This window comes from Hyla sarda, chromosome 13 (assembly GCF_029499605.1).
Source record: "Hyla sarda isolate aHylSar1 chromosome 13, aHylSar1.hap1, whole genome shotgun sequence".
Classification (NCBI taxonomy): Eukaryota; Metazoa; Chordata; class Amphibia; order Anura; family Hylidae; genus Hyla; species Hyla sarda.
Genome location: NC_079201.1, coordinates 21,295,142 through 21,308,783, shown reverse-complemented (window position 1 = coordinate 21,308,783; position 13,642 = coordinate 21,295,142). Strand labels below are relative to the sequence as shown.

Sequence of the window (13,642 nt, the reverse complement as noted above, 5' to 3'; positions counted from 1 at the left end):
CACCCCTTGTCACCTCTCATCCAGTCGGTAATTGTCCAGTAACCACTTAGGATTTGGATGTATGTACCTGGCCATAGCGTAGCAGGACCTGCGGGTCACGTGGTCAGGTGAACTCTATGGTATTTCTGCTTGAGGACCTTTGGAGGTCCCTGTGACGTAGTCAATCCCATCACACTGTGTAACAGTGAATGACAGATGTTCGGACCAATCAGATTAGCCCCATTTAAGGGAGCAGCTGCCCTGTTCTCGCTGTCTTGTTCCTGTGCAAGCAAGCAAGAAGCATCTGTGCTTCTGAGATCAGTGAGTCTAGGCCTGCAGGATCACCGGACTTTATCTATCCCCTAAATCCGGACGGATCTGCAATAACTACCCTAAATTCAGAGACTTCTAATATCACTCAAGGTCCGCAACAATTGTCAGTCATTGAGATATATGAAGACTGTTTGCCTGAGACTGTTATTGTGCATTGGATGTACTGCAAGCACTTAAATAAAGTTTGTTCAAGTTCAAGTACCTTGTGGACCTTCAGTCATTTTATTACATGCACCTATCGTTTCTGGGAAGGGCGGGGATAGGCCGGAGAATTACCTCAGCCTGGCGTCACAAACTATAGGGTTAACATTAACCCCTTATCTACTACAACATCCCAACTACCCTACACCCCCCAAGGCGTACCACAGACCCGCCTAGGTAGGTTTCCCAGTAAATAGGCCTTAGTAAGTAGTTTCCCTGAGTATATAGGACCCAGTGGGTAGTTTCTCCAGTATAAAGGCCTCAGTAATTAGTTTTCCCAGTAAATAGACCCCAGGAAGTAGTTTTCCCAGTATTTAGGCCCTAATAAGTAGTTTCCCCCAGTATATAGGCCCCAGTAGGTAGTTTCCCCAGTATATAGGCCCCCTTAGGTAGTTTCTCCCTGTATATAGGCCCCATTAGGTAGTTTCCCGCTGTATATAGGCCCCATTAGGTAGTTTATCCCTGTATATAGGCCCCATTAGGTAGTTTCCCCCTGTATATAGGCCCCATTAGGTAGTTTCCCCCTGTATATAGGCCCCATTAGGTAGTTTCTCCCTGTATATAGGCCCCATTAGGTAGTTTCCCCCTGTATATAGGCCCCATAAGGTAGTTTTTCCCCATTGACAAAAATAAAACAATTAAGAAAAGAAGATGAGCACCACTTGTCACTATAAGAGTGTCCTTGGACTTTCCTATCTTAATAAGTAAGAAATGCTACTTGTAGTTTATTTTTACTATAAAATAATAAATCAACAAATCCCCAATAGACTGAATTCTCTGAAGAACATGTGGTTTGGGGTGTGATGCAAAGGGCAGATGGAATTACCCTTGGGGCAGATGGCATTAACCCCTTGTATTCGTGACGCCAGGGCATGGGTTATCCTCTACACCACCAGAAGGTATACTGCTGGATCCTGGGCTAGGCACGGGGGAAATAATGACTCCGACACCAAGTTACGGACAGCGGCTTTCCTGAGGTTAGACAGGTGGAAAAGTCTATACAGTTCAGCCAGGGCCACGGAGGTGACCAGTGACTCAAGGACCTTAAGGGCTTTCTGGGACTTGTAGTAGATGGGGTCAATTTAATGCAGGCCACGTTGACTTGACAAATGATGACTGTGACTGACTTGTGACTGATGACTGACAAGACTGTGACTGTGGCTTACTTGCCAGTTTGTAGCTTGTGGCTGCCGACTCGACTTGAGGCCTCCTATGACTCTGGACACACACTTAGGTATTGAAAGAGCTTTATTCGTCATTCAGTCATCATTACAAGTCATACAATAAATTACAATCACACAAAGCATGACAGTACAATATACCACACAGGTTCCCTAAGCTATATACCGTACCACATGCTACACTAACCCTCCGCTCCATCACTCCATATCGAAAAACAAAGTAAAAAAAACAGCAACACATTAAAGTCTGTGATCGGGGAGGGGCATAGGATCAATGGGGGTAGGTGGGAGGGCGGATCACAGGGTGAAACTACTGGACACCGACTTAGGCACAACATGATTGGACTTCAGCAGGAAGCAAGAGAGAGAGAGCAGAGGCTCCACCCAGGGCTTTTATGGGGGAGGCTCTTGGGGGATCCCATTGGTCACCCTTAAGTCACCTGGTCACTGATACCGCCTGGGTAACAATCACACGACAGCTCACATGGTACACATTCTTAAAGTGACAACGCTTTCTTCACACATTACACAGTACAATACATAATAAACATATTTACATGGAGGGGGGGGGGGGGGACAGATGCAAGGGGGGCCCAGGGGACACTGAAGAGAGGCTGCCTAACAGGGCAGCAAGGGTACGGGGTTACACCTCCTGTACTGGGCCACCACAAACATATGACATTGCTCTCAGGACTCATATGTCTTTCTGAGCTTTGGCTTCCAATGTTTCTTTTTTTCAAACATCAGTTTATTGGAAAGATTGTAACATAGCATGGGCCCGTGTAATATATTGTACTGCACTGTAACATAGTAAGAATGTACTGTCCCTTTAAATTTACAGCTGCTATCATATGAATGTCACAGCTGGATTCTAGACTCATCAGACTAGACAACATTCTTACAGTCTTCCATTTTCCAATTTTGTTGAGTTTGTGCAAATCGTAGCCTCAGTTCCCTTTTCTTAGCCGACAGGATTGGCATCCTTTGTGGTCATCTGCTGCTGTAGCCCATCTGCTTTATGGTTGTTGTGTGTTCAGAGATGGTGTTCTAAACACCTTGATTGTAACAATTGGTTATTTGAGTTACTGTTGCCTTTCTGTTATCTCAAACCAGTCGTTCCATTTTCCTCTGACCTCTGACATCAAGAAGGCATTTCCCTTAAAATGTCAGCCATATAGTGCACATAGGTATTGTCAGTGCCAGCCAAACAGTGCACAGATCTGTCCCTCACCCAGGCCTCCACTGTCCTAATATCCATACAACTCCCCTACTGTTCCAGACCCTTAGCTTTCTCTTTTTCATGTAGAACAACCAACTTCTGCCAGCACATAACTCTTCTCTTTCTTCCAGACTGTATAGACACTGGCTTCAGGGGCCGCCATGCTTATATCCTCAGGGCGTCATGTGTGGTGACAGCTGAAGCCAGAGAAGAGGCTTCCTGAAGAAGAGGAGCCTGGAGAGATAAGAGATTTATATGGTATGTTGCCTACTAAAAAGGAGATTGGCCACCTTGGATGTATGGGACTTATTTTTTTTTTCTCCAGAAACAGCGCCACACTTGTCCATGGGCAGTGTCTGGTATTGCAACTTAGCTTCACTCACATATATAGGGCTGAACTGAAATATCAGACTCATCCGATGGACAACAGTGACTGTATGGAGATAAATTAGACATGTCTCCAAGCCAGTGCAGCCCCTTACAGTATATATAAATATAAAATTCTTTATAAAATGAGTATTATTTTTTTTTACTCTTGGTAATAACTTCGATCATATTAGTATTATTACTACTACTACTACTACTAATAATAATAATAGTAATTATTATTATTATATTGTCAAATAACTTTATTCCTTCATTCACACACGCTTTTTTCCCCCTACGGTTCCCTAGCCTTTATTTACTTCCGGGTTGGTTCGCGTTTCCCCTGTAGTTTGACCCTCCCCGGCCGCCGTCTGGGGTTTAAGTCCCGGATTCCGGAAGTGACGCTCCTTTCTTTTCTGGTTCCCAGCGGCTCAGTGGTGAGTACGGGCCCCGGAGAATCTGTGTCCATCCTCGGTGTCCGGTGCTAGTAGGCGGTGGGTGGAGGTGCCCGGGGGTGGGATGATGGGGTGTCGGGTGTTTTTTTGGGTGTCGGGTGTTCTGCTCTGACTCTTGTCTCTTCTCCTCAGGTCCCTGGATTACAGCTGCAGCATGGTGAGTGACCCCCGGCTTCTGCCTCTTACTGGTCCATGTGTAACATTATACTGGGGATGATGGGAGTTGTAGTGTGTGGTTTGGTTCAATGATCTGGGTTCGTTTTATGCTAAATCTACCTAGTAAACCCTGTTGTATATGGATGCTGGGAGTTGTAGTACCCGTGTAGTGAGTATGGATCAAATAGCAGTTGTCCTGGTTGGGGGCGGGGGGGGGGGGGGGTAGTGTATGATATGGGTAAATTTTATAGCAGTGTTTCCCAACCAGGGTGCCTCCAGCTGTTGCAAAACTACAATTCCCAGCATGCCTGGACAGCCTGAGGCTATCTGGGCATGCTGGGAGTTGTAGTTTTCCAACAACTGGAGGCACCCTGGTTGCAAAACAACACTTCCCAGCATGCCCGGACAGCCTCCGGCTGTCCGGGCATGCTGGGAAGTGTAGTTTTGCAACAGCTGGAGGCTCCCTTGTTGGGAAACACTGTTCTATAGTGTACACCTGTATCTCATTCAGTGATGTACATGATGGGAGTTGTAGTGTCTGTGGTTCTAATAGCAGAAGTTGAAAGTAGTCGTGTGGTTCAAGGGGATGCAATGGCATTTGTGTTGGTTTCTTTAGTATTCTGTGTCATTGGGTGATGTGCATGCTGGGAGTTGTAGTACTTAGCAGTATAGTAAGTGTAAGCTCATAAGTTGTCCTGGTTGGGGGGAGTAGTAGTCATTTGGGTGCTTTTTATGATGTCCTCATAGTCTCTCTCAGGAAACTTTCTCATTGGGTGATGTGCATGCTGGGAGTTGTAGTACTAAGCAGTGTAGTAAGTATTGCTCAGATTACAGTTGTCAAAGTTGGGAGTAGTAGTGATTTGGGTGGATTTTATGACGTCCTTGTAGTCTCTCAAGAAGCTTTCTCATTAGGTGATGTGCATGGTGGGAGTTGTAGTACTCATTGTAGTGTCGGAGTCAGATAGCAGTGCTGGTGGTGTTTTTTCAACTACATGCAATGGCATCGGTCTCATTGGGTGATGTGCATGGTGGGAGTTGTAGTAATGTGGTTTAAATAGCAGTTGGTTGTATAGATGCATTGGCATTCATATAGGCTTCTAGCTCCATTGGGTGAGATTCCTGATGGGAGTTGTAGTGCATAAGAGAACTCTCTGCCATTGGCTTGTCTTGTATGGCTCAAGCTGACTTAAACTACTGCAGTGGTCTCCAAACTGTGGATCTTTAGATGTTGCCAAACTACAACTCCCAGCATTGCCGGACAGCCGCTGGCTGTCCGGCCATGCTGGGAGTTGTAGTTGTGCAACATAGTTTAGAGACCATTGCATTAGTTTCTAACATGGGATTGGTAAAGTGCTTGTACAGGTAGACCTGCTGGGATTTGTAGTACTGTCTAGTAGTGGTTGTGCTGGCGCATAGGCTTGTCACAGCTCATGCCTTAAAGGGGTACTCCGGTGGGATTTTTTTTTTTTTTTTTTTTGAATCAACTGGTGCCAGAAAGATTTTTAAGTTACTTCTATTAAAAAAAAAATCTTTATCCTTCCAGTACTTTCTAGCGGCTGTGTGCTACAGAGGAAATTCTTTTCTCTTTGAATTTCTTTTGTCTTGTCCACAGTGCTCTCTGCTGACACCTCTGTCCATGTCAGGAACTGTCCAGAGCAGCATAGGTTTGCTATGGGGATTTTCTCCTGCTCTGGACAGTTCCTGATACGGGCATCAGGTGTCAGCAGAGAGCACTGTGGACAAGACAAAAAAGAAATTCAAAAAGAAAAGCATTTCCTCTGTAGTATTCAGCAGCTAATAACTACTGGAAGGATTAAGATTATTATATATATATATGTGTATATATATGTATATATGTATATATGTATATATGTATGTATGTATATGTATATATATGTATATGTATATATATGTATGTATGTATATGTATGTATGTATATGTATGTATGTATATGTATGTATGTATGTATATATATGTATGTATATATGTATGTATATATGTATGTATATATGTATATATATATATATGTATATGTCATTTACAAATCTGTTTAACTTTCTGGCAACAGTAAAATAAAAATTCCACCGGAGTACCCCATTAGGGATGTTCCAGTATGTGTGCTGCTTAGCATGCTGGGAGTAGTGTGACTTGTGGATGGCATTAGTTTAGCTTATGTGCCCCTTTTTTACACCAACTTCCAGCGTGGCATAGTACTCGTCCTGCTGGGTCTTCATCCTGTGAAGTCAGTGGGGTGTCAGGTGACCGTTCGTGGGGTGTCAGGTGACCGTTCGTGGGGTGTCAGGTGACCGTTCGTGGGGTGTCAGGTGACCGTTCGTGGGGTGTCAGGTGACCGTTCGTGGGGTGTCAGGTGACCGTTCGTGGGGTGTCAGGTGACCGTTCGTGGGGTGTCAGGTGACCGTTCGTGGGGTGTCAGGTGACCGTTCGTGGGGTGTCAGGTGACCGTTCGTGGGGTGTCAGGTGACCGTTCGTGGGGTGTCAGGTGACCGTTCTGTACGTCTGACTTCTGACCATTTACATTTCAGCCTCGCAAAATTGAAGAGATCAAAGATTTCCTGCTGACAGCCAGGAGAAAAGATGCCAAGTGTAAGTAATGGGGGTCCATGTGGGGTGGGTGCTGGGCGGGATGTGACCACTAGAGGGCGCTGCTTAATGGGACACATCCTGATAAAAATGGTTTATTATGGTCGGAGTATATAAGCGCATTTAAAACTCTTGACACCTCAGGTTTTTGACCTCTACCCTTTAGTGTAGGGTCACATGTGCCGTATTTTACTGCTGCGTATTCTCCTAACTATTAAAGCTAATGTGTAGCAAAATCGGCTTTCCGGTGGGCTGGAAAAGGTAGATACAGTCCTAGGAAAGAGTCTCCTAGGACTGTATCCACCTTTTCCAGCCACCGGAGCACCTGAAAGCTGAACTAATTTATGCAGGAAAAGTCATCAACTGCCGAGCCGAGAAGTTCGTGACGAATCGAATTTACTGTAAGTTCACTCATCTCTAGTTTCAACCTACTCTTAAGCCAGAGAATTTGTTTTTTTTTTTTTTTTTTTTTTTTGTATTGTCCACAGTGCTCTCTGCTGACACCTCTGTCTGTGTCAGGAACTGTCAAGAGCAGCATAGGTTTGCAATGGGGATTTTCTTCTGCTCTGGACAGTTTCTGATATGGGTGTCAGCAGAGAGCACTGTGGACAAAAATAATTTCCTCTGTAGCATACAGCTGGTAAAAAGTACTGGAAGGATTAAGATTTTTAAATAGAAGTAATTTACAAATCTGTTTAACTTTATGGCACCAGTTGATTTAAAAAATAAAAAAAAGGCTTTCCACCGGAGTACCCCTTTAAGGCTTCGATACACATTATTGAAGTCGACTAAACCTGCTTTTCTTTTTTAGTGGGACTGGCGCTGACTCTGGAGACCAGCAGCTATTGAAAGCGCATGGGCGGTATTCAGTTAGATACTTCCCCCTCCAAGATAGGGCAGTGTTTCCCAACCAGGGTGCCTCCAGCTGTTGCAAAACTACAACTCCCAGCATGCCCGGACAGCCAACGGCTGTCCGGGCATGCTGGGAGTTGTAGTTTTGAAACTACTGCAGGCACCCTGGTAGGGAAATACTAGGATAGAACGGGACCCTGGATCTTTGAGGGTGGCGGTGCTCTGTTCAAGGCAAAAGCTTGGGACCTTGTGTTTGAGTTCTGACCCCTACTCACAGCGACCCCCTCCTGGTCTGACACTTGACTCTTAATACCCCTTAAGGGTAGGGTCAGACTTACACAGCAAAATACAGTGTGTGAATGTTATATTTTCTGCTGCTGATTTTCCTAACTATATGCAGCAGAATATGCTGTACATGTGACTAGAGATGAGCAAATTTACAGTAAATTCGATTCGTCACGAACTTCTCGGCTCGGCAGTTGATGCCTTTTCCTGCATAAATTAGTTCAGCTTTCAGGTGCTCCCGTGGGCGTGAAAAGGTGGATACAGTCCTAGGAAAGAGTCTCTAAGGACTATCCACCTTTTCCAGCCCACCGGAGCACCTGAAAGCTGAAATAATTTATGCAGGATAAGTCATCAACTGCCGAGCCGAGAAGTTCGTGACGAATCAAATTTACTGTAAATTCGCTCATCTCTACATGTGACCCTAACCTTAAAGGAGTAGTCCAGTCTTGAAAAATGTAACCCCTATCCTAAGGATAGGGGTTAAGTTTCAGATTGCGGTGGGTCCGACTGCTAGAACCCTCTGCAATCACCCGTATGGGGCCCTGGCAGCTCGCGGGACGGGGGCATGTCGACCACCGCACCAATCTCCGGCTCTGCCATAGCGTTGTATTGAGGCGGCGTGTCGGCTGCCGCTTTGTGCTGTGGTCAACACGCGCTCTCTGGCCAGTGAGCTGGGGCCTCGTACAGGAGATCGTGGGGGTTTCCAGCGGTCTGATCCCCTATCCTTAGGATAGGGGATACGTTTTTCAGCACTGGACTACTCCTTTAATAGGAACAATGATGTAGTGTTTTACTTAAGTTCTTCTTAACCGCATACAGTCATGATGCTATATATGGATGGGATAGATGATATGATATATAATTTTATAAATATAAAAATTTAATATATATAAATATATTACTCTATCTTCTATACAGCTGTTAAGATCAAGAAGAACAAGGACAATGTGAAATTCAAGGTTCGCTGCAGCAAGTACTTGTACACATTAGTCATAACAGACAAAGAGAAGGCAGAGAAGCTCAAACAGTCTCTACCTCCTGGTGAGTGCGCACAGGGCCCCTCTGGTGACATCTTCTGCCTTGTACGGGATAGGCTAGAAATGTTTGGGGACAGGCTTCTTTATCTTTAGGTTCCATTAGTGTTTCTAGTAAATAATCTGCAACTAAATCTACAAAGTGTCCTACATAGAATGACCGGTGTGAACCTACCCGGGAGCCCTGGTGTGTAGACCGCAAACGTTTGCTGCAGACCGATCCGTTTCTGGTTTGAGGGTTCAGTCTCATAGGTTTGGATCAGTATATGTCGTCCTGTTTGAGGGGTTGGTAGAGAATGATGATTTTCCTGGTGCAACTAAATCTTGTCTAGCATTACATGGCCTGTTTATATAGTGGTGGGGTTGTGGAGCAGCATCATGTGACAGGAGCTCGGTATATGGGTTTTGGCTTTTTATATCTAGTGACTTCTACAGAAAGTATTAGTCCTTGTGCTGTAGTCCTGACCAGTCAAAATAACCAGTGTCCTCACCGGTGTGGCCTTGAGACAGTGTTTAACAACCAGGGCGCCTCCAGCTGTTGCAAAACTACAACTCGCAGCTTGCCCGGACAGCTAAAGGCTGTAGTGTCTGCAGATGATCTCTCTACATTAGATGTAGTTTCTCCCCGGTGATGTCTATATTAGATGTAGTGTCTGCAGATGATCACGCTCTGTAAGATGTCTGCAGATGATCTCTAGACATCAGGTGTAGTGTCTGCAGATGATCACGCTCTGTATATTTTCTACAGTAGATGTAGTGTCTGCAGATGATCTCTCTACGTTAGATGTAGTCTCCCCAGTGATGTCTATTAGATGTAGTGTCTGCAGATAATCATGCTCTGTTAGATGTCTGCAGATGATCTCTATACATTAGATGTAGTATCTGCAGATTATCACTCTTAGATGTCTGCAGATCTCTCTACATTACATGTAGTGTCTGCAGATGATCTCTCTAGACATCAGATGTAGTGTCTGCAGATGATCTCTATACATCAGATGTAGTGTCTGCAGATGATCACACTCTGTTAGATGTCTGCAGACTATCTCTACATTAGATTTGCATTATCTTAGTATAAACCTCTCTAATGATTCTGTCTTCCTCCTTGCAGGTCTGTCTGTGAAAGAACTGAAGTAAATTTGCTTCCCGACCTCTTGTACAATAAAAATGTAAAAGAATCTGTTGTCCTGTGGTTATGTGGCTCACACTTCATGGGCAATTCATGGGTGGTAACCTAAGGGACTCTCCTGAACGGCGTTTGCTTGCCTTGTATCGTGGTCCTACAGTAAAGGGGTTTTGTTACTTATGGTAACCGAACATGATGCTGATTGGTTGCTGTGGGCTACACCTCTATATTCTCCCCCTTCCTGCTGGACGGAAGTTCCTATTGTGTAGTTTCCCTACCAAGGTGCCTCCAGCTGTTACAAAACTACATCTCTAAGCATGTGGGGATGCTGGGGGTTGTAGTTTTGAATCAGCTGGAGGCCCCTTGGTTGGGAGATAGTGGTGTACATGTTCCTGTTATGGTATAAATCTGGCACAATTCATCATTTCTTGAACTAGCAATATAGATAACAAGCTGCTTTGGCACAGACGGCCTCAATTCATGTGACCATTATGGATCTCGTGGACGCCTTCTGATGTCAGCTCTCTCAGACCAGAGCAGAAGACCCCCAGCAGGTGAGGGGACCTCCGTCCGCCATTATGGATGATCAGATCCTGCGGCGGGCGATCCGATCATCCATTTTAGTGCCTGCACTGCCACAGATGCCGTATTGCTGTATTGATCACTGCATCTGAGGGGTTAATGGCGGACATCCACACAATCGATTCGTCACAAACTTCTCGGCTCGGCAGTTGATGACTTTTCCTGTATAAATTAGTTCAGCTTTCAGGTGCTCCGGTGGGCTGGAAAAGGTGGATACATTCTTAGGAAAGAGTCTCCTAGGACTGTATCCACCTTTTCCAGCCCACCGGAGCACCGGAAAGCTGAACTAATTTATGCAGGAAAAGTCATCAACTGCCGAGCCGAGAAGTTAGTGACTAATCGAATTTACTGTAAATTCGCTCATCTTTAATTACGGTGGACGTAAACGTACATCCTGGTGCATTAAATACCACCGTAAAAGGACATACATTTACATCCTGCATCATTGAAGGATTTAAAGGAGATGTCCGGTGCTCACTTCTCGTTCCGGGCTGCAAAAATAAAATAAATAAAAAGAGAATATAAGCTTTCTCTTACCTGCCTAGGCTCCCCCGGTGCTCCGGGACAGGTGTTCGGTCCCTGGGCTGTATTCTTCTTACTTCCGGTTAGCCCGGCACGTCACACGGAGCTTCAGCCTATCACCGGCCTATCACCAGCCGCAGAGAAGTGAGCATCGGACATCTCCTTTAACATGGTCCTTAATGAACACAATGGGGGAGATTTACAAAATTTGGCTCCTACTCTTCTCTTGTGTAAAGCTCTGCCAATGTTTCTTGTGCTGGATGAACTAAAGGATTCTCGCGTCAGTAAATCCAGCGGATCGGGGGGGTGCGCCAGGTGTACAAATGAAAGCCACCTTGGAGCGAGTGCATTTCAGTGACAATTTAGGCCTGCGGGTAGGTGTACAGTGCTTGTGCGGGACGATCAGCTGGCTTCACATTACTGAATCAGTCGGCACTAGGACCATGCTGACATTGCCGGGCCCAGAGTATTCTGCCGAAAGATTAAAGGGGTTCTCCACTGCCCTGCCTTCTGGAGCTCCGCTTGCAGTGTCCGGAAGTTTATTACTCTGAGCTCTGTGCAGGCTCCCTTGTGCGGTCGCGCCCCTTTCCCATAGACTTTCGTTGAGGGGGCGGGCGTGACGTCACTAGGGGGGCGGTCTCGAACACGGAAGCCTGCACAGAGTTCGGCGTAATTCCGGACGCTGCGAGCGGAGCTCCGGAAGGTAGGGCATCGGAGAACCCCTTTAAACAAGTTTATTCTGCAGAAAGCAATGGGACATGACCCGGGAATGCTATAATGGGAACTCTGTCTTAGCATTGCTAAGTGATCAAAGTTATAGGGGAAGTGAGCAAATAAGTTATTTGACTACAACAGTGTTTCCCAACCAGGGTGCCTCCAGCTGTGGCCAAACTACAACTCCCAGCATGCCCGGACAGCCAAAGGCTGTCCGGGCATGCTGGGAGTTGTAGTTTGGCCACAGCTGGAAGCATCCTGGTTGGGAAACACTTGACTATCAGAACGAGAAGCTTTAGGCCTGGTCTTTAACAGGTTTATTGGTAGAGATTAGCGAACTTACAGTAAATTTGATTCGTCACGAACTTCTCGGCTCTGCAGTTGAGGACTTATCCTGCATAAATTAGTTTAGCTTTCCGGTGCTCCGGTGGGCTGGAAAAGGTGGATACAGTCCTAGGAGACTCTTTCCTAGGAATGTATCCACCTTTTCCAGCCCACCGGAGCACCTGAAAGCTGAACTAATTTATGCAGGATAAGTCATCAACTGCCGAGCCGAGAAGTTTGTGATGAATCGAATTTACTGTAAGTTCGCTTATCTCTTCATTGGCTTCCTATATAACGGAGCATGGTTAAAGCGTTACTCCGGTGGGAAACACTTATTTAAAGGAGCAATCCAAAGGATAGGGGATATTACTTATCCCCTATCCAAAGGATTGCGGGGGGTCCGAGTGCTGGGGGCCGCGGCAGTCTGCAGAAAGTGAAGTTTCGTCCCCAGCAGAAAGCTGTGACAGACACGCCCCCCCCCCCCCCCCCCCCTACATGTCTACATGTATCTCTATGGGGTAGACGCCATGCGGGGATGGAACGCCCCCTTTCCAGCATACTGCTGCGGCCCCGTCCAGTAGATCCCGGGGGGCCCCAGCACTCGGACCCCCCCCGTGATCCTTGGAATAGGGGATAAGTTATTGTGCACTACATATGTCCTTTAAATCAACTGGTACAAAAAAATGTTAAAAAGATTTGTAAATTACTTCTATTGAAACAATTCTTAATCCTTCCAGTACTTATTAGCAGCTCTGAACTACAGAGGAAATTATTTTCTTTTTGGATTTCTTTTTGTCTTTCCACAGTGCTCTCTTCTGACACCTCTGTCCATGTCAGGAACTGTCCTGAGCAGGAGAGGTTTGCTATGAGGATTTTCGCCTGCTCTGGACAGTTCCGGATACGGGCATCAGGTGTCAGCAGAGAGCACTGTGGACAAGACAAACTAAATTAAAAAATAATAGCAGCTGTATGCTACAGAGGAAATTCTAAGTACTGGAAGGATGGACAGAGGTGCACCAGTTGATTTAAAAAAAATAATAATAATTCAACTGGAGTACCCCTTTAAGATGGGGAAATCTCTGTACAGCACTATAGACTTTTTAATTGTTTATATAAAAACAGGGCCGGTCATCTAAAATGACTACATTACGTCCTGCTCAGGTCATCCATGGTCAGTGTGGCCATACAGCCTTGGAGGCCAAATGAAGTGCCCCAGCATGAGTACCACTGGCAGCCATGTTTACCTCTGACCTCTTGGCACAAGCATCTTTTGGGATGTGAATCCCATTAGCGTCTCTATAATGACATAACACAGTAATGTAACTCAAATGACTCCCATCGCATCCATCTCCTGTCATATGAAGCCAGTTATGGGATAAGGAACAGCTTGTGTTACAATTAGAGATGAGCGAACTTACAGTAAATTCGATTCGTCACAAACTTCTCGGCTCGGCAGTAGATGACTTATCCTGCATAAATTAGTTCAGCTTTCAGGTGGGCTGGAAAAGGTGGATACAGTCCTAGGAAAGAGTCTCCTAGGACTGTATCCACCTTTTCCAGCCCACCGGAGCACCTGAAAGCTGAAATAATTTATGCAGGAAAATTCATCAACTGCCGAGCCGGGAAGTTTGTGACGAATCGAATTTACTGTAAGTTCGCTCATCTCTAGTTACAATACATTGGCTTTGTAAGCATGAAATACCATTCCGTTCAA

The 13,642-nt window shown here is 45.6% G+C and overlaps 1 protein-coding gene across 1 annotated transcript; it reads left to right on the top strand.

Annotated features, from left to right (window-relative positions):
• The first annotated feature begins 3,797 nt into the window (after positions 1-3,797).
• On the top strand, positions 3,798-9,838 carry RPL38 (ribosomal protein L38). Its single transcript, XM_056550664.1, has 4 exons — positions 3,798-3,891; positions 6,435-6,495; positions 8,548-8,670; positions 9,772-9,838. The coding sequence occupies exons 1-4, from the start codon at positions 3,889-3,891 to the stop codon at positions 9,795-9,797; spliced, it is 213 nt and encodes a 70-aa protein (XP_056406639.1). The 5' UTR covers positions 3,798-3,888; the 3' UTR covers positions 9,798-9,838.
• Positions 9,839-13,642: the final 3,804 nt, after the last annotated feature.

Excerpts from the sequence above, each read along its gene's own strand:
- RPL38 (XM_056550664.1), top strand. Across the intron at positions 6,496-8,547 it reads CAGGAGAAAAGATGCCAAGT|CTGTTAAGATCAAGAAGAAC; the intron begins GTAAGTAATGGG and ends TCTTCTATACAG. Across the intron at positions 8,671-9,771 it reads CAAACAGTCTCTACCTCCTG|GTCTGTCTGTGAAAGAACTG; the intron begins GTGAGTGCGCAC and ends TCCTCCTTGCAG.